We start from the raw sequence: 20,782 nt of genomic DNA on the forward strand, positions 1-20,782 counted from the left end.
TTATTCAACTAAATTTATTGCCGAATGCCGCCGATTAGTCATTCTCATTTTACGGTGTTCCGTGTTTGCGAAAAACAAAAACAACCTAACCGGTTGTATTGTTTCAGGTGGGTGAGTCATGCCACAAGTCCATCTCCACATTCTATAATTCTGTGTTATGCTTAAATAGATAATGATAACATAACATTTAACTTTTATAAAATCTTAAAACGATTCATGTCAATTGTGTCGCAGTACGACTAAGTTGAAGGTTGTTTCTAGGTTTCGTTCTCATGTGTATTCTGTGCTGACCCTGAAAATTTCAAACTTGTAGTTTACATCACGAGCAAATTACAAAACATTTCAGTAAGTATGTATTGTCTGGTCTTTGATTTTGTTCAGAAAAGAAATTTCAGATTTTCTTCTAAAAACCATTATTGATATCTAGGTACCTGTCGTAATGCGTAAATGTTGTCGTTTTAATATTAATTAACTTCAATTTAACTTTTATTGAAATCCACTAAATCAGTGGTGGATCCAGGGTTTAATTTTTTGGGGGGGCATAGAGGGGGTTAAAGTACAAAAAGTACATACATTTACTAAAAAATTGGCTAAACACAGTGTAAAACAAAGGGAAGCTACGGCGATTGGGGGAGGGGGCAAATGCCCCATTTGCCCTCCCCCTGGATCCGCCACTAGACTAAATAAAGAAATAGTCAAAATCAATACCTAAATCACAAATTTTATGAAATCTAAAATGTTGTCTTATTATACAAGTATTATTATTATTTTAAACCTTTTGTTTGAAAAAGAAAAATCTAATAAAATATTAAGTTATAAATTCTTATGATAAGTACCTAAAGTATAAAAAAAACTTTTTTTAAATATTCTCATTTATAGTTACACTTATCTATAATTTTTTGTAACTTATAAAGTAATAAAGATCAATTATAGGTACACAATTATTTAGCATTAAGGCAAGTAATGTTTATTAAGGGTACCCATTGGACGGTTTTTGTATTATTTTTATTTGGTTTTATAATTCAATCAATGTTGCAGTTATTATTATTATAAGCACTATATTTGATTTATCAAATATCATATGCAGTTTCTGTTTATTATTTTAGGTTAATAATTGTTAATAACTACATTAAATATACATCAGTGTTGTAGTCCTTTGCAGCATTTTGAATGTTAAACTAATCAAAATTTAAAATATTGATTTTTTTCTGCTTTTTTTTTTTTAAATAAAAGTTTGATATAGTTGAAAGTTGTAAATTTAGTCTGGTCATTTCTATTTTCTATAGTAACAGTTGAGTAATATTTTTTCCGACTGGATACTACAATTGGTTTTTGATTTATGCACTATAATAAATAAATAATTTTTTTTTATATATTTTATATTAATAAATATAAAAGATTTGTCGTTCATGGAACCTCCTTTCCCCTGATTTATACAACAGTGTTTTATGTAGATTTAAGAAGACGCTACAAAAATGTATGGTTTAAAAATTGCCATAACTTGCCTCTTAATAAAAAATAATTAAATCAATAAAAACCTCCAAGATGCCCTAGAATTTTTAAAATTAACAGAGTAAAATGGATTAGGTATTGTGAATGTAAAATTTGCCATGTTGTACATTTGTTGATTTGTGGCATCCTCTTAACAAAACAAATTGTATTTTTCTAATGCATGATTTTATTATTATTTCTAGGAATTTTGAATATTGTAAGTATTGAGAATTTAAACAGTGCCTATGATGGAGTCAGAATTAAAAAATCAGAATGACTTAATGCAGCAATTAAAATCTTTACGTGCCGAAAAAGAATTATTAGAAAAACATGTATTTGTACTCAATGAGTGTTTATCCGTGGAGGAATTGAAAACTAAAATATCTAATCTAGAAAAAAAGAAAGAGATGTTAGTATCATTAGAAAATGTAATTGGAAGATTACGTTCTGAGATTGAGCCGCTAAAGTATTTGAAATCCATTTTAAAAACTAAATTAGGTGATGAGAATAAAATTCAATCAAATAATATTGGGTCTGAGTTAGTTGAAGGACTTTTGGAAACACGTGCTGAGATTGAGCCTCTAAAATATTTGAATACTATATTGAAAACCAAGTCAGATGTTGAAAATAATATTCAATCAAATAATATTGGTTCAGAATCTTGTATTGATATGGGATTTTATGTTCCTAAACTTGATTTCAAATTATGTAATGATTCATCTGTTGATGTTCAACTAGTACAACAAGAGTCTACAACTTTTATCCCTCAAATTGCACAAAACACTCCTACTCATTCGGGCAAATATAAATTGGATTTGTACCCAAAGTTAAATAATGTTAATCTCATTGATACATTCCAAACACCAATACCATCTAAATCTAATTCAGTTTCAACTGTAAATGATGGTAGTCTTGATGAATGTATGCAACTGTTGGATCAATATGATGTAGTTACTGATCAAGAAATATTAAATTTCCCTACAGAAGAAGTAAGTATAGTTATATATTTTCTTAACAGTTTGAAAATTTAAAGTTTAACATTTTATTTTTACAGAATGATTTGAAAAGTCAAAGTGTTGACCAAGAGCCTACTAATAATATTAGTATTGAAAATAAAATACAAGATGCACAAATAGACACAACAGCAACTTATCATTTTGATGCTGAGGATAAAATAAAATCCAAAAGCCAAGTACCTATAAAAGTAAAGTTTTTTTTTGTCCATCACTATTAAAAGAAATGTTTGTTATCGCAATGCTTTTTTATTTTTTAACATTATATTTATCAAAATATTATTTGTATTTTTTATAGAAAGATATAGAATTGAGCTCTGTTAATCCTGCCTCTGTAATATTTGAAAATGCTAGTAGTACACTTCACGAGGCTAGTACATCTCAACCAACTCAAAACAAAGAGACTTTATGTTCAGATTCCAATGTTAGTATTGGTGATTTGTTACTAAAAATACCACATTTGTTATTGCAACAAGGAATCGATTATATTCAAGTTAGTCCATTTTATTAAGTATTTAATATTAATTTATCATTTTACATTTACCCAGATCTTTTATTTTTGAAAATAGTAGTCAATAAATAAACAATTTACCTTTTACATTTCCTTAATTAAGTAAATTCTCATGTAAAAAAACAGCTTTTCTAAAATAAACCAATCAAACAAATAGAATATAAATATTATTTTTTGTCAGTATAATTTCAATTTTATTCTATAATAATTTATATTTGTTATCAAATTTTACAGGATGAAGAAAACGTGAATCACTCTTTGAAAAATGTAAATGTTAGTACAGACGTATCATCAAAAGAGCATAATAAATGCAACAAGAAAAAGGAATTGAAAACATTTAAAAAAGAAGTGAATAAATTCTTAAATGACTATACAAATTTATTGCAAAACAGTTCACAAGTATGGTGTTTATTTTTAAATTTTTCTTATTTTTAAAATATGTTTTTTTTAACAGGCAACAGAAAAGAATAATGTATCCACTGAACAAACAGAATCAGGTCAATATGATGAATTGCCGCGTAATGTCGATAACTCTGAATGCAGCATTAATAGCTTCAATGATATGAATTTAAAAATTGATATCTTGCGCGGCATATACTCTTGGTTTTGTCAATCCAACTGCTTTACAAAAAACGCATTGTTGTGCACTGCATAAACGGGCGAGACATAATAGTTTTTGCTGGACCGGGTAATGGTAGAACCATGATGTTTACCATACCATTACTGCAACGTATTAAAACCAATTTAAACGAGTGTCAAGCATTAGTATTAGTACCAACCAGAGACCTTGCTGTACATATTCAAAAGGTATGCTAAGCATGGATTTTCATAGCTATTTTTGTGTTTTTTACTAAACTTATCTAAAATTTAAATTAAATAGCAAAGTCAAATTAATTTAAATAAAATACCATTAGTACCATCAGAACTTAATGCACTTAAAAAGTACTAGATATGCATGCATGTGTGCACTTAGAAATTACAAATATGCTTTAATAATATGTACTTATTTTTATTTTTTTTACTAAAAATTATAAATACGAATATATTTATATCTTATCATTTTTAATGAAAACTCAAAATGTTATGCCAACTAGGGATTTGAAAAACACGTTACCTTAATACATTTTGAAAACTGTCAAAATAAATTTACATTATAATGTATTTATTTTTTCATTGCTAAATTTTCTAATAACTGTATTATTCACTTATCTTTAACTATCAAAAATATCTAATGGTAAAATTAAGAAATATGCTTTTAAAGCCACATAATAAATAACTATGAAAAAATAAGTACTATATACTTTTAATTTTTTTTTCTTAGTGTCGTGAAATTAATTTCAAGCTTACTTAACAATAAATTTAATAGCTCCAAAAAAAAACATGCAAAAGCAACACATTCAGAGCCATAGACCTATGTATGCTATTTTTACATCAATATTACCAAAAATATATTCTGCATAACATCATGAATGATAAAAATATTGGTTATCATTTATTGAATTCAAATTACAAATTAGTCAATTTTTTAATATTCATATACAGAGTGATTCGATAAGCATGCTCACCCCCATATTTTCCTTTAATAATGAAATTATTCAAATTCTGATTTGGCTTTTTTTGAAATTCTTGATTTTTTTTGTTGTACTAATTAAGGAGTGTTCTGACCTAAACAAACATCAGTTTTCAAATAGATGTCTCTTTTTTTTACTATAAATTATTTAGTGTATATTTTTTTTGAAAATGTTGATGTTTAAATTTAAACTCTATTTAAATTTCAAACAAGTAGTTTCTTAGTTATTAAAATAATTATTCTAAGGATAATAGTCCTTAAGAGTGGTTTTCAAAAATAGAAAACAGATGCAGTATTGGATCTAGTATTTATTATGCTGGGACCACTTTTACAAATTATAATGCTAATAAATTAATATTAATCATCAATATTTTTAAATCATCGTAGTCAAATTATCATGGACCTATTATCCTTAGACAAAGTTAAATAACTCAAAAACTATTTGTTTGAACTTTGATTCTGATGTAAAAACTTTCAGAAAAATTATCTACTAAATAAATTTTAGTCAAAAAAGAGGGTTCTCATTTGAAAAACAGAAGTTTGTGTCACCACTGGACACTTCAATACTACAAAAAAATTCAAGAATTAGAATAATTTTATTATTAAATAAAAAAAAACAGGGATAAGTATGATTAGTGAATCACCTCTTATTTATAGAAATTGAATGTAGGTGTTTTAAGAACTATTATAATTACATAAAAGTCAACAATAATAAACACAGTATAGTTTTACTTGTTATTACTTATTATTTCAAGGTAATTATTTGATGATTTATTTCTTAATTTAGATCATTATGAGTGTTGGAGACTTTTTGGGTGTTAATGTGTGTATTGGTGGTGACAATGTTCCAAGAAAACTATCTGTTGTTCCACATGTAGTCGTTGGTACCCCCGGCTGGAGTATCCAATATGATTTCATGTAAATCTCTACGTACTGGAAGCATTCAAACAGTTGTAATCAACAGAGCTGAGAAGATGTTAACTAATAATTATACCATATTAATTGAAGAAATAATGAAAAAACTAACAAGGACCAGACAAGTCACTTTACTGACGTCCGATAAACTTGATCATGTATTAGACATTTACATGGAATCCTTACGTGATCCACTGGTTATTATTAATGACCAAGAAAAAGAATACGATCTGCTAAAAAGTATGTCACCATAAATAATTGTGTATTAATATTTATAAATTTAAAATGTTGTAAGCCTATCTTATTTCTTAATAATATATTTCATTAATACTTTTCAATTTGTTTTGTTTTAATCTTAGATCTTCCAAAACAGTTTTATTTAAACATTCAAAAGGAATGGAAAATGAATGCACTTTGTGAAATTAATGAAACATTGAAAATACAGAGATCTATCATCTTCTGCAACACCTTGGATAGAGCTCAAAAACTATGTGAGTCATTACAAAGATTGGAATATGCAGTATCACTTTTTCATTTAGAAATGAATGCACATGACCGCGAGCAAAAACTTGATATGTTTTCTTCTAACAATTTAAAAATGCTCATCACTACAGATCCAATCAAAGGCAGCCAGTTTCAGCAAGCCGCTTGGATAATAAATTATGATTTACCTATAAATCCTATTTGTTATCTAGATAGAGTGGCCAAATGTGCCGAAAATATAAAAGTGATAAATCTCATTGATGAGAATGACGACCAAACAAAATTGGCAATTGAAACACACAACAAATCTTATATGATTCAGATGCCTCTGAATATGATTGATTTGTTACAATATTAGACTCGTTTAATGATTATATTATTTTTGGAATTGAGTAGTATAATATTCATGACTATGATAAATAATATAATATACATATTATTATTATTATATTCTACTATTAAACTATTCACAATATAACTTTTCTAGGAAATGGGTTTCATTATTGTTATTTTCCATTATTTTATTGTTACTTAAATTGAATTTTTATGGCACTTAAGGGATGTTTTTAAAGTTGTTTTTATTTTTATTTTTTATATAATTTTACTATTTGTGATTGATTTATGAGTGATAGAATAATATTAGAATGTTATTCAAGAAATTATTTTGAAAATTAAAATTTATATTATCTTAATATTTATCTTGATAATTATTTATAATATTTTATTAAGTTATCAAAAATGTTCTGTTACTGCTGTATTACTAATGTAATAGGCTTTTAAACTAATATTTAAATGTATTAAAGTTAGCGACACAGATTCAAATTCTAAAAACAGCCACTGAGAGCAACTGCAGGTGCAATTTGTACAATCTACCGTGTGGTTATCACACCATGTTCTAGGTTTTATCTGTTTTCAGAAGATTTATATGTTTCACGAAATTCAGTAATGACAACAAAAAATCATTAGCAATTGTTATTGTATCAAATATTTGTATCATTGATATCATTTTAACTATTTGGTCAAAATGAATATACTTAAATGAATATGTAGGTACTATCACAGAATAGATTAAACTATGTACTTGAACTATGAGTATAAATATACTATAAAAAGTAAAAATAATAATTAGCTGGTGTATGTCAATAATATTGTTATTATTGCTACATATCATCTGAAAACAAAATGCAACCTAGTAGTAAAAGATGGGGTGCCGTGCTAACTTTCATTGGCGTCCCTATTAAATATATATATTTAAACGTTTGCCACAGTTAAAAATTTTACAACTTTTGCTTGCCTGAAGGCACTTGCTCGATTAGCATGGCTCTTAAGATACCATCGATTATAATTAGAACAAATCTATCCACAAGTTACAACCGTGCAGCAAACTGATTGTGTTGTTAAAGTCTGTAGTAGTGTTGTAGTGGAATACACATTAGTTATTGCTTTTAAGTTATAAGTTTATAACTTATAAACTATAAAAACAGCAACGGGTGGTATTTTTCTTTGGGCAGTCACAGTGTCCGGAGAGAGAGGCCCGCCATCCCCCACACGAGCATGGCAGACACCTACGGTCGCCCACTTAAAAATTGTGCCAAGAAAAACACACACACGTGTTCAAAACCTACAGTACCCTCCACCCCACAGTTTCACAGGCTAATGTCCTCAGTTTCAAAGCCTAAACCAAAACAAGAATTATGGATTATAGTAGGTACTAGGTAAGCATGTAATATTATTTATAAACCTACAGATAATTATTGATGTTCACAATTATCATTAACTATTCAACTATTAAACTTACATAGGTAACTAATATACCTAACTTGCCAATGAAAAATGCAGGTCAATTATTATTGTGATTATTATAATATCCAAGAATAACGATTTTAGTTAGGTTATAATATTAATTAAACTTACCGGCTACTGTATTAATAATAAGTAATAACAATATAAATATAATATAAAATATCCACACTGACAAACCGTCACTACTCAGAATCGTTTTTCGTATACAATGATATTATATTATATTTCTATCATTGAATTAAAATTTAATACCATCAATTATACAGTGACCCACTTGTATCCTACTGTACAGCAGAGTGACATCAATTTACCCGCCTTTTTATACCTTACGCCCTTACTTAAAATAAGTTATTTTAAATAACTACATAAATACGTAAAATATACATTGACTCGTTTTAAAAAAAAAAAAGTATAAGGACTTATTATATTTTTAATGCAAGTTTCTAGAAACTACAGCTGTAGTAGGTAGGTGACATTAAATTCAAATATTTATTTATTTAACTATTTAACGATCATAATTATTATAAAGCTCAACATAATCACAAGCACAGTAAAACCAAACAATAAATTGCATTAAATAATACAACACAGTTAAAGAAAAACTATGTTATATTTTAAATGTATATTCGGTTTGCCGTTTGCCGTTTGCCGTTTCCAAAAATTACAAAGGAGGGGGAAACCTTTGGGATTTCAGGGTGGTCGGTGTGCGTGTCGATGCGGGATCTTTCTTAAATACCCAGGGATTGGTGACCGGTGAGCCCTTTAATATCAATATAAAATACTCAAATACGCAAATTATAATCATATAGAAAGTAATAATAATAATAATAATAATAGTAATAATAATAATTGAGGAATACCACGTTAACTGAAAAACTGCTGATCAACGGATAATTCCTGAATCCTAATACAAAACTACAGTAAGCATACAATTATTCAGATGCAGTTTTAAATTTAAATTCTATGTTTTATCTTATTAATAACTATGTACATGGATAAATACTAAATGGGTAATATACCTATATATTACCATCATCCCCATTCAATCCACTCTCGTTTTAATTCTTCTTTCTTTATCAGTGCTCGAATTGGGAAAAATCAAGTAGAGGAGCTCAAATTTCGATTTTAAAACTGCGTTCCAATGGCGCAATTACTTAACACAGACCCGTGAGGGGCATTGACCCCCACACCTCCCACGCTCCTGCCTTACATACATTTTGAATTCCAAATAGGTATAATATATTTTGATAGCAATATATACATCTTACATTGTTACAGTAGAAAAAAAATTAATAATAATCTACCTGTTTATTCAATATACTAAAAAGATAACAAAATTAATAATTATTGTTTTTGATTCAAAAGAGTACACTTCAGTATCTGTGCCTTTCATAATTTTTTTTTTCAATCCTTACATTGGTTAAATGACTTCGATGAATCTCCACTGGTCTCTATCCATTACTGCTACTTTTAATGCTTTGTAATTTGTTTTTCCTATATCCTCTATGATTTGTTTCATAAATGGTATTCTTGCGGTCTACCTCTTCCGGATTTTCCGTCTTTCTTTCCTTCTATTATTGTTGTTATCCATGCATTGTTTCTTATTATATGTCCATTCATATTAGTTTTCATCATATCATATTAGTTTTCGTTCGTTCATTTTTTGGAATACTTCTTCATTTTTTACTCTATCTGTCCAGGGAATTTTCAGTGTTCTTCTCCAGCACCATGTTTCAAACGCTTCGATCCTTCTTCTTTCTGCTTTGAGTATCGTCCATGTTTCTGCTCCATATAGTGCTATACTCCATACAAAACTCTTTATCAGAGTTTTTCTTGTCCTAAGGATGACAGTGTTTGTTGTGAAAAGGTGTTTTTTTTTTGTGTGCGCACCCCCCCCCCCCCCCTTCTCCCACTGACCTTTATAGCATAATTGCAAAAAGTCATGTTCACGAATTTGATTTTGATATTTGGCGGCACATGTGGACGGGTACCTACCCTACCTACCCAATGTATTTTTAAAGTTTTTATTATTAAAGTAAAAATAATAATATATGATATCAAATGTTTTATTATTATCGTAGTATAATATCAACAGTAGGTACTCAGTATAGGTAGGTATATTATAATCCACACACTATGCACAATGTACATTTTATAATACTTATTTCTAATATTATCATACGGAACGTCGGAACATGAAATTGGAATTGCACGAGTCGAGGATAATCCTTCCAAATTAATCAAATTTTGCCGCAAGGTACTTATGTACAACTACCATTATCAAACCATACAATCAAACATTTGAAATGTAAACAATAATATCTCTGTTTATTAGAGTTGACAACATCAGTATAAAAGATACATCTGTGAACAATATATTTCAAGCTTTACTATGACATAAATGTGCGATGGTTTATATTATTATTTGAATAAAACCATTCTAACCAGTGTATAAAAACGTTCTGTTCCAATTATTTAGGTTTATCATTTAAATTATTTATTTCCTTCTAAAAATATTAATATTATTAGAGCCACGTAATATTATCTCCAGAACCTCTATGTTTCTTGAATTTTTAATGTTTTAAATATGTGCTACAATATTTTAAGATGGATGATTTTCGAACGCGTGCATGTTAGTTATGATATGATAGTTTTTTAAACTCGATAATAACTTAATCTCAGTAAACAACAACTAATAAGCAATAATGTTTCTTCTATAAGAGTATTATTTTATGTAATTATAATAAATAATAATATTATATTTAAAAAAATACTTCTCAGTAGACAGAGGCACATAATAATATTATCACCACATCAATAATAATATCATTTATTCATATGATGTTACATATATAAATATATTAATACGTATAGCCTATAAGTAATAATCATATTAGCCATAATAATAAGCCTTTCGTTTAATGCTTTGACTTAATATTTATTCAAAGATAATATAAATATCCAAGTTGATGTTGTGTATTTAGCGTTCATTATTTTACTTTTACATATTATTACATTATATACATAAAATAGGATTTTATAAATAGACTATATTCTATAAATATGATTTTAATTGTAAGTAGGTACCTATATATATGGCTACATAGTATATGTCGGATATATTAATTATTAATTATTAAATAACTAGGTACCTACCTATACTTTGTATAGTCGCAGCGACCAATTAATAGTAGGTACCTATACTATTATACTAGGTAGGTACCTAATTGTTTTAAATACTTCAAGTTTAAGTATTTCGCTCTGGAGTTACACATCACTTACACGGCATATAATATATTATCTTTAATAAAGGAATAAATTAATAATTTAATAATGGATTTTCGCTTAATGCATTACTATGGTATAATACGTTTTTATTAAATTATATTTGTATGAACACATCTTATATCAATAATATATAATATATAGGTATCATCGATTTAAGAATATGTAATCCATAAAGACGATAGACCATGGTATGTCTTTATACTTTAAATATATATAAATAAAAAAACTAGCTCAATACATTTAATAATAGTTACCTATTCTTTAAAAAAAGTAGTTTCATTTTTTTTTCAAACGATTATTCAAAAGAAACAATGTTTTATATATTTACCAAGCTTTATGGTTTTGTTTTATTGTTACAAAGGTTGATTAAATTCGTGACGATTGTACAATGCGGTTTTACTACTTCTTTGACTACCATTAAATGCGCATGTATTAAAAAAACAGTTTCCTAAATAAGTGCATATTATATTATGTAGGTACCTATATAATAATATAATACTGTATTTTTTCTTCGTCGTTAAATTATTATTATAGTCTCTTGTAACAAACCATAATTTAATGTTAAACGGTATGTTACCAGGTTATTACCTCTATACCAATGTTTTATAATATTATAATGCTATTATAAATGGTAATAATTATCATTGATATTTAAATCTACACATCATTTACAGTGTAAAACATTGTTAAACATTTATACGAAAAATCGTTACAGTGGACGCACTTTTCTGCTTGCAATATACAATACATGTTATATTATTTAGGCGAACCATAATATATACATTTACATATTGTTATATTATAGTACAACATAGTACACGAGCTTGGCGTTAAAATACGAATATAATAAACCAGGGTTACTATGCGTTGGAATAATATAATTGAAAATCGTTTCTTATAATATGTCCAATCCACATTGCAGTAGGTACCTATCGTGATTTATAACAATACATTTTGTTCTCGTATTATTATTATAATTTTTTTTTTTATATCGCCATCCGCTTTTTTTCTCGGTTAATTAATACACCGTCTCGAAATCAAAAATGTCAACAGAATAATATTATAATATACAGTTTTTCTTCGGTCGCACATAGGTACAGTAAAATATACATAATGCGGGCGTGGCGACAGTCATAATCGTAAGTGAAATCAACGATTAGTCGACCGGTGGGAAAACAGTGGACCATATAGAGTCGCAGTTGCTGCAGCAGTCGTACATAATATATATATAATGTATCGTATCTAACCGAAGCAGCAGTGGCGGCGGTATAAAAGCTCGGAAGGCCGAGTGACGTCTATTTTGGTCCGCATCGCCGGGACGGTGCCAAAAAAATGTTTTCCTAACACTCGCGGTCCGCTTGCGTCAGTACGATTCGCACGCCCCTCGCTAAACTATTTTCGTATTTATCATAAGTACGGTGTTTGTAAATGTAATTAATTTTTTCACCAATATTTAAATTTACACGCATAAGTTTATACGTATAGTTTGTGATTTGTATACGTACTATAATATTGATATAGTAACACATTTGTTTGGTTTGCGCGTTTATACGACGTATTTACATTCAAATTATATTAATTTTATATATTTTTCGTCTAAAACGGTTTCCAATTAGTTTTTTTTGGATGTCTTTTGACGACCGCCGGCTGTCCGAGGCCAGAAGGGGCAGCATTAGTGCCTATATCAACAAAAAGGTACAATATTGTTATTATTATTATTGTTATTATTAATATTATTAATATTATTAATGTTATAAAGAATTTTTTTACTTTCGGTCAATAAGAAATTATTTTCAGTACCTTTTTCTGTTACATCGAAATAATGTTTGAATAAATGTAACGATATAATTTATTATGCAATTATAAAATGAAATACGAATACAATTTAGTATGTGTATATACTATATAATACCTATATAACTCCTTGTATAAAAAAAATACTCCATTCAAATTATTTTTAATGACGTTTTGCAAACTAAGTATACGTTTCTAGAAAACATTGTAGACGCCCAAAATGGAAATTAAAACTGAAATATGAGTTACGACCAATATAATATAAATGTCACTGAAGTAATATTATATTATACCTTTGACAATATTGAATATTCAGTTACAAATTAGTGTTTTATGACAATGAATCTGTCATTAGTGGATTTCGTCCGACTGTGTTTACAGTTTATAGTTTCCGCCGCGTCGACCTTGTTTGGTCCATTAATCTTGTGGCTAATATTTTCACCCATTGAAATAGTATATAGTTGCACACTTGTACATTTATTTCGGTGTGGACGTTAAAAACACAATCCCCCACCAATCACTATGAACATGAGTATTTTTAAAATTACTAAAACCTATTAGAAAGTTACTGTTGTTGTTTAGAATTACAAGTAAATGATATTTCAGTATTCTATAGAATATATCAAATTAAAAAAAAAAATGTTCTAAAATATCTTTATTTTCAGCCTCTGTTTCTAAGGATATTTTTTTAATGTATTCAACTAATTGTAATTTATTTTTCTATTTAGTAAAATTGGTGGAAATTAATTTTAAGTTTAAAATGATATGTTAAACAGCGTAAAGAATGTCATTCACTAGTTTTTTTCTAGGGGGGTGGTATTAATTCGTGATTTTATTACTACTAATAATATGGTAGTATATAATGGTACATCACAGCGATGTCTACTAAATGTAATAATCTATACTTTATAGCGTTCTGCGTATACATAATAATTAATAATATTATACTACTAATTTCTAATTATAATAATATGGCCAAAAGGGTGTATTTATGAAGTGCCGAAGGTATTCTGCACCACTCCCATTGAAATTCTATGATAATATAAACTAATTATAAAGTACATTATATTTCTGTTCAATATGTTTTTGGGGTGATTGAAATAGTCTACGTATAGTCTCGTATATGAAAATAATTGTTCGATAAAAATCCTACTTATTTTAACAAAATAAATTAAAATTTTTGATAACGTTAAAAAGTTTATAGGCATGCTTAATAGTTAATAGAATACCTGAATACCTACCTAATCCTATAGATTTAAAATTTTCACCGACCATCTTTGTATTAAATAATGTACAGAAAAATATCCTACTTATTTTAATAAAATAAATTAAAATTTTTGATAACGTTAAAAAGTTTATAGGCATACTTAATAGTTAATAGAATACCTGAATACCTACCTAATCCTATAGATTTAAAATTTTCACCGACCATCTTTGTATTTAATAATGTACAGAAAAAAAATAATTGTTGAGCATTTTTACTATAAAGTTACTACCACCTCGATTTAGTATATTTTGAACATTCAATTTTTCCATATAATTTGCAATTTTTAAATTTTTAAATTTTTAATTAATAATTATTTATAATTTAAACTAGTATGTTTACAAATAAGTAATAATTTAACATATTAAACAACTAATAATAATTAAAAAAAAAAAAAAAAAAATGAACGGTTAAAAAAGTAGTTAGTCAAGTCAATACAAAGTGTCACTATAATTGGGTGGCTTCTTTCAACAATCTCCTTCATGTTCACGTAATTTTAGCCCATATTCTTATTGTGCCTCCAGGGTACAGATTGTATATTTCATATAAAAAAAAAAAAAACTTAACATACAATAAATTAATATTGTCATAAAGGTTTAAAATTTTAATTACCTACAGTGCATTATTATATGTTATTTTTAGACTCATTTTTCTAATATTTGTTGTTTTGTATATTGAAACATCAATATGACATTTAATACAAGATTAATCTTTATTTGTACTATACACTATATAGGTACATAAAATCTTCAAATATCTCACTTTACAATTTTAATTTTCCCTTTGATAACTTAAAATTTAAAATTGTTTTAATAAATCGATGATAAATTCTGATATGTTTATGGAATATAATTTAATAATAATAACAATTAATAATTATGATTAAATAAATTTAATAAAAAAAAAAAACTAAACAATAATTTATTGATTTTTTGTTACTTTTATACATTTAAAATAATAATACGTAACTATTTTGCGCCACGGTAAATGAAAACCTAAACATTATATTATTTTGTCCGTAGTTTGTATTTTTGATTCAATGCCTTTAAAATGTTATGTACCTCTAGTTATTTAATATCAATTGCATCAACTAAAAATAATTATACAGTACATATATACGGCTTTGTGTCCCCATATATTATGAAATAAATTTGAACAGTGTAATGTGTAAAATACTAAAACATTATGCATTGAAATAGTGAAATACGCAACGGAAACTGTCTGTTTTGTGCCTTATAATGGTAATTTATGACGAAATTTTATCTCATTCATTATTTTTTTTTACCAGCGTGCTCTATTCTAGTAAGGCTTTGCAGAATATGCGCCTGCTATGTATTTTTATAGTCTTACAAATATTGAATTTTTAAATCTTCTAATTTATTCTTTTAAAATCTATTAAATAATAATAATAAATAGACAATTTTCAATTTTCACTTTACTGCCCAAAGTAAAATAAAATTGTATTGTTCTGTCTTTAGAATACTTATAGTGTGTATAATGTTAATTACTTGTCAATATTCAAAATGTATGAGAGTTGAGAATATGAGAAAATTATTTTCATGCTTATAATATGTAGATTTAGCTTAAAATATTATACCTATATTTTCCTGTTTAGGGTTTGTTTAAATATTGAAACATTTTGAAATATTTACTAAGTGTTCTTGAAAACTATTAAAGGTAATTTCAAAAAGGATTTCCACAATGCATGTTTTATGCCGATTTAAATACGCTTATTTACAAATACTTCATCGTTCTCAGAAAAAAAACTGCAGAGATAATAAGTTTGACTAATATTTTTCAAAAATATGAAAGTTCAAAAATGTGACAAAGATTATAATATATAATTACTTCTTTTCTTCTTATATTGCACATCAATAATATTACAGGTTAATAATTTACCAACCTGTAGTAAACCCATTGTAGTTTAATATTTCTCTGATATTCAATCAAATTTTCAGACAAATTTCTGAGAATAATAATAAATTGATGGGTTGTTTGATTGTAATAAGTAATCCAATTTAATGTTTAATATTCAACAATTATTATACAAGGGTTCTTAATAATACAATTAAAACCTATAAAACAGTGCAAGCAATAACCAGTAACCACGGTTTTAATAACAGAACGAACGACTTACAAATAAATAACGGACGAATAACATATTGCTATGTAGAGTGGTACATTTCACCATTAGCCATAAAATATTTTGATATTTAAGTTGTTTTTGGTGGGGGGGGGGGGGGTAGTTTAGTCATCATGATGGTTAAATATATTTTTTATTTTATATCTGTGAGTAGAGTAGTTCCTAGAAGATTTTGATGTATTTTATGAATATTGAATCACTAAAATTTTATCTTATAAGTTACAAGTTATAACTTTATAGGCAATTTATTAAAGTTACGATATAAATATATAGATAATACATTTAGAGTAATTTATAATTTATTATAATATTTATATAATATAGCTATGTAAGTAAAATAAAACTATAATTTTTGTTTGGAATGATTATTTTTACTCTGGCGGAATCGATAGGTTGCTTTTAGACTACCTGTACTGGTGGAATCGATATATAACTTATCCCATAGTATTTAACGTTTAATGTCGATTAATGTTTTAAAAATATATATATATATAATACAGATATACAATACAGTTTTTAGAAAAGCTTGTTTAAGAGAAGTGTAAACAAACTCAATTATTGTAATGTATTATAATTTTATTATTATAGTATCAAATGTTTTAATGAATCCGGAATGTACATTTTTAATAGATAACTTCATTAAAACCATCGTTCATTATTATTTAATATGAATATTAAGAAATAAAATGTATAATTACAATTTAGGTTAATTATAAGAATTTAATTCAGGTTAATTAATTAATTTTTTTTTATTATTTTTAATATTTTAACTCTAACATCAAAAACATAAATAATTTATGAAACAAATAGTTACATAATAATAAAAACAAGTTTAATTTAATCAACTTTTACGTTAATTAATGTAAAATTATTAGATACCCTTTTAATGGTGCTTTTTTATTGTTGTACGTTGTAGCTTAGTTTCGTTGTATCATTCAGTAATACGTTTTATAACAAAAATTGTAGGTACATACAAAATATTAAACATTGCCGTATTGTCGTATTGAAAAACTTTTAGCAACAATATTATACACCCGTAAGTTGTACACATTAGGTAGGTACACAAGTACAAAATCGTATCCAAATATGGCTGATGACTGATTGTCAGAATTTAAAAAGATACAATAATTATAATATTATGTAGCCCGGTGTAGGCATTTGTGAATGTATGCTCAAACCAGGAGTGAATGATCGTCGTACGTAGCTGATCCAATAGTGTTTACAATAAATAACTTGAAACATATTTATATAGGTAGGTGCATATAATATTCTCGTGACGTTAATGATTAATTTTTCATTTGTATACATGCAATATGCAAATGAGGACATAAAAAAAAAATGTTACTGTGCAGGCACTATTGCACTAGTGATTAATAGTTGACAATAGTAGTATTAAATTTAATACTGTTAATATATTATTTAAAAGTAACTTTATTTCAAGTTAAAAATTGTTTTGTTCTAATTACATTAATGGTGTTTGAAAAATAAAAATTATCAATAATGTTGTTAACAATTAATAACGGTTTTAACTTTTAATTAAACATTGCATGTTTGCAGTGAATATTAAATAACAACAAAATATGTATAATAAATTATGAATAAAAATTCTTACATTTATATTTTATAACACCACCTATTTCAGAATCTCTAATGTTAAGTACCTACCTATCTAACAACTGGCAATTGTTAGAAAATATATATTTTAATATTTCACAGTTTTAATTTAAGATACCTATACAGGAAATGTTATTTAGCTCCAAAATATTGAAATGATTATTAATTATACATAAACATTATAAGTAATAAATAACTATTTAAATAAAATAGTTATAAACCTTTGAAATAAGTAATCATTTCATACACTTGATCAAAAAATAAATGCTTTCAATTTATTATCTATGTATCATGGTACCATATGTCAATACTGTTGAAATTTAGTACCTATATATTTTACCATGAATACCTAATAATATTATGTACTAAAGTAAAATATTAATAACAGTTGAACCAAGTATCTTCATAGTTCTTGGTAATATTATTTTTTGTTTACTACTATTATTTTATAATGTATAATTAGTATTGAGTGTACATGCCCCCTCCCGCATCAACATGTTCGGTTGAACCCATTATATTCTGGAAGAATAAAATATAAATATTTTAATGAATTAAATCAATTATATAGGTACAAATCTATAACGCATAATTAACCTTTTGACTATTTCTACTTTCATTGGAAATTATGATGTAATTTTTCGTGGTCTATTAATATTAAATTGTGCACATTATTAGTAACTACACTCTACAGGTATACAAAGTACAAGCACATTATACAAGCCAGGCTAAATGCTATATATTATCTTCAGTAAGTTGTATTTCAAAGTCTAATTATATTATTTAAAATGTAAACGTTTAATACAACTTACTGTTGATATTCATTGCATTTTTGTTCTTCAAATAACCTTAAACCACTTTCTTGAAAGTGGTTAGTAGGTATAATAATAGAATCGCTATAATTCAGAATTTCAGACGTTCCTTCGCGTCCACTGTCCAACACATTCGGTAGTCCGATATTATTTATTACTAGTAAATAATACTCATAAATCATAATGAACAATACATATATTTTCAATAGAAAAACTGAAAAATTGTTAACAATCGTGTCATGAGACAAAAAATGTAAGTACTTAACACACATTTATGGTGAGAAACCAGTTTTGTTGAAAAATGGAAACAATATATTATTAAATTAATACGTAGGTATTCATATAACATAATTATAGTGTATTTTGAATGAACCATTTTTATTTTGGAAGATATTCATATTTTTAAGTTTTTTTTTGCTTTTGAATGTAGTATACGTTTAAATATAAAGTAGAAGTTCTTGGTTGCGGATTTGGTAAATTGAGTCCTATATTATTATTTTAATTTAAATAACTTTATTTTTAACATTATTCTTTTCGGGTGGTGCTGCTGAGTGCCTGCCCACAAATGTTAAATTCTGTTACTTTATATTATATTAAATATCCTATTTGCTCATTGTACATAATGTTGTATAGATTAAAAATTACTTAAATGAATAAAAAAAAAAAGAAAACATTATTCTTTAAAGTTCTTATTGTGTAATTAGAGTCACGTATGGTAATTATTATAATAATAATATTATTGCAATTTTCATTTTTAAATTATGTCTATTCAGTATTCTGTACGACTCTTTTGAAAATATTTTGTATCATGTCCTATATGTGAGTACCTATTGGTACTCATTGATTATACTATGATTCTTCCGCTCAACTATGTATTACATATTTTATCGTGTGCGGTGAATGTCCAGTTAATAATTTTTTTTTTAATTTAGGTATTTCAATTCAAAATGCTTGAAATAATTCCAAATAGTTTTTTTGTAACATAATATTATGTTTAGAATCAATACTCATCTGTATCGACAAATATATACGGATGTTCAAAACATTAAGAATATACTAATGTTTTCCTAATAGCTTATTACTTAATAGTGAATGTATCTTTAAATATATTTAATATACATGACACTATAGATGACACTATAGATGACACTATAGAAGACACTATAGATGCGGTGTATATTAAAACCATACGAAGATGGATACAGCCATTCAGACTCTTATTCTTGACGTGGAGTACCTCTACATAATTATTTTTGGAGTATCAGAATATTATGGTTTGATGACAACTAAAGCATTATTAAATTCACGAACGATAATAGGATATTTGTTTTATGGTTCTTGAATAACCATTTTATGCTACCTATTCGAATCGTTATATTTGTTATCGTTATAGCTAGCTACTAGATATTGTAATATGTACTTTATGTAGGTTACATTATAATATTATATACTTGACACCAAAAATCGGCGTCTAATATTTTTCATTTACTATATTATATCGTCTATCTAGCCTACATCTGTTTTTATCAAAAGATTATAAACGCCCACATTTAAGTTTTTTTGTTGAATAGGAGCCGTAATAATAAACTTGTAGGAAATCTCTAAATAAACCTAAGGGTGCGTATTATTATAAATTCAAAAAGGTCGTTCAGATTCTAACTGTCTCGCAATTTTATTTTCTTACCATTATTTTATTTTATAGCTTATCTATTATTATATTATAATGTAGGAAAAATGTAAGTTTTTGGTTTTTAAATTATTAAGTACCTACGAAATAAATAATGGTATTTTGTTTTGACTTATCTATACGTATAAGAGAAGAAAATGTACAACCGTGGTGCACTATCAAGAATTATTTTAGTCTGAGACAATACAAAAAAATATGTATAGGTATATTAACCAAGAAAAGCTACCCATATCTATACGCACGACCTTCAGATTGGCTTCAAATTTATATTCCAAGGATTCGGATTTTATCATAAACATTTTTTTTAAATATAATAATTTTTCTTTATTTATTTTATGAGTGTTATGACATTTTAGAAAAATTTCGTGCCTAAATCGTTCTCAAAAATTCCTGTAAC

At 26.5% G+C, this 20,782-nt stretch overlaps 2 protein-coding genes across 2 annotated transcripts in view; both read left to right on the forward strand.

Moving 5' to 3' along the window:
• Positions 1-114: 114 nt before the first annotated feature.
• LOC132949284 (uncharacterized) lies at positions 115-6,675 on the forward strand. The gene is given in 11 exon segments (XM_061020094.1): positions 115-345; positions 1,695-2,535; positions 2,538-2,695; positions 2,803-2,997; positions 3,250-3,414; positions 3,470-3,612; positions 3,614-3,644; positions 3,646-3,822; positions 5,373-5,474; positions 5,476-5,740; positions 5,860-6,675. Coding segments are annotated over 10 exon segments (2,517 nt in total). The 5' UTR covers positions 115-345; positions 1,695-1,736; the 3' UTR covers positions 6,342-6,675.
• A 5,758-nt stretch (positions 6,676-12,433) lies between these two features.
• LOC132948973 (uncharacterized protein ZK1073.1) overlaps positions 12,434-20,782 on the forward strand; it is a 32,201-nt gene continuing 23,852 nt past the window's right edge. The window contains exon 1 of the mRNA XM_061019704.1: positions 12,434-12,769. Coding sequence (XP_060875687.1) covers positions 12,701-12,769 — 69 coding nt within the window. The 5' untranslated portion in view covers positions 12,434-12,700. The remainder of the gene's footprint in view (positions 12,770-20,782) is intronic.

This window comes from Metopolophium dirhodum, chromosome 7 (assembly GCF_019925205.1).
Source record: "Metopolophium dirhodum isolate CAU chromosome 7, ASM1992520v1, whole genome shotgun sequence".
NCBI lineage: Eukaryota > Metazoa > Arthropoda > Insecta > Hemiptera > Aphididae > Metopolophium > Metopolophium dirhodum.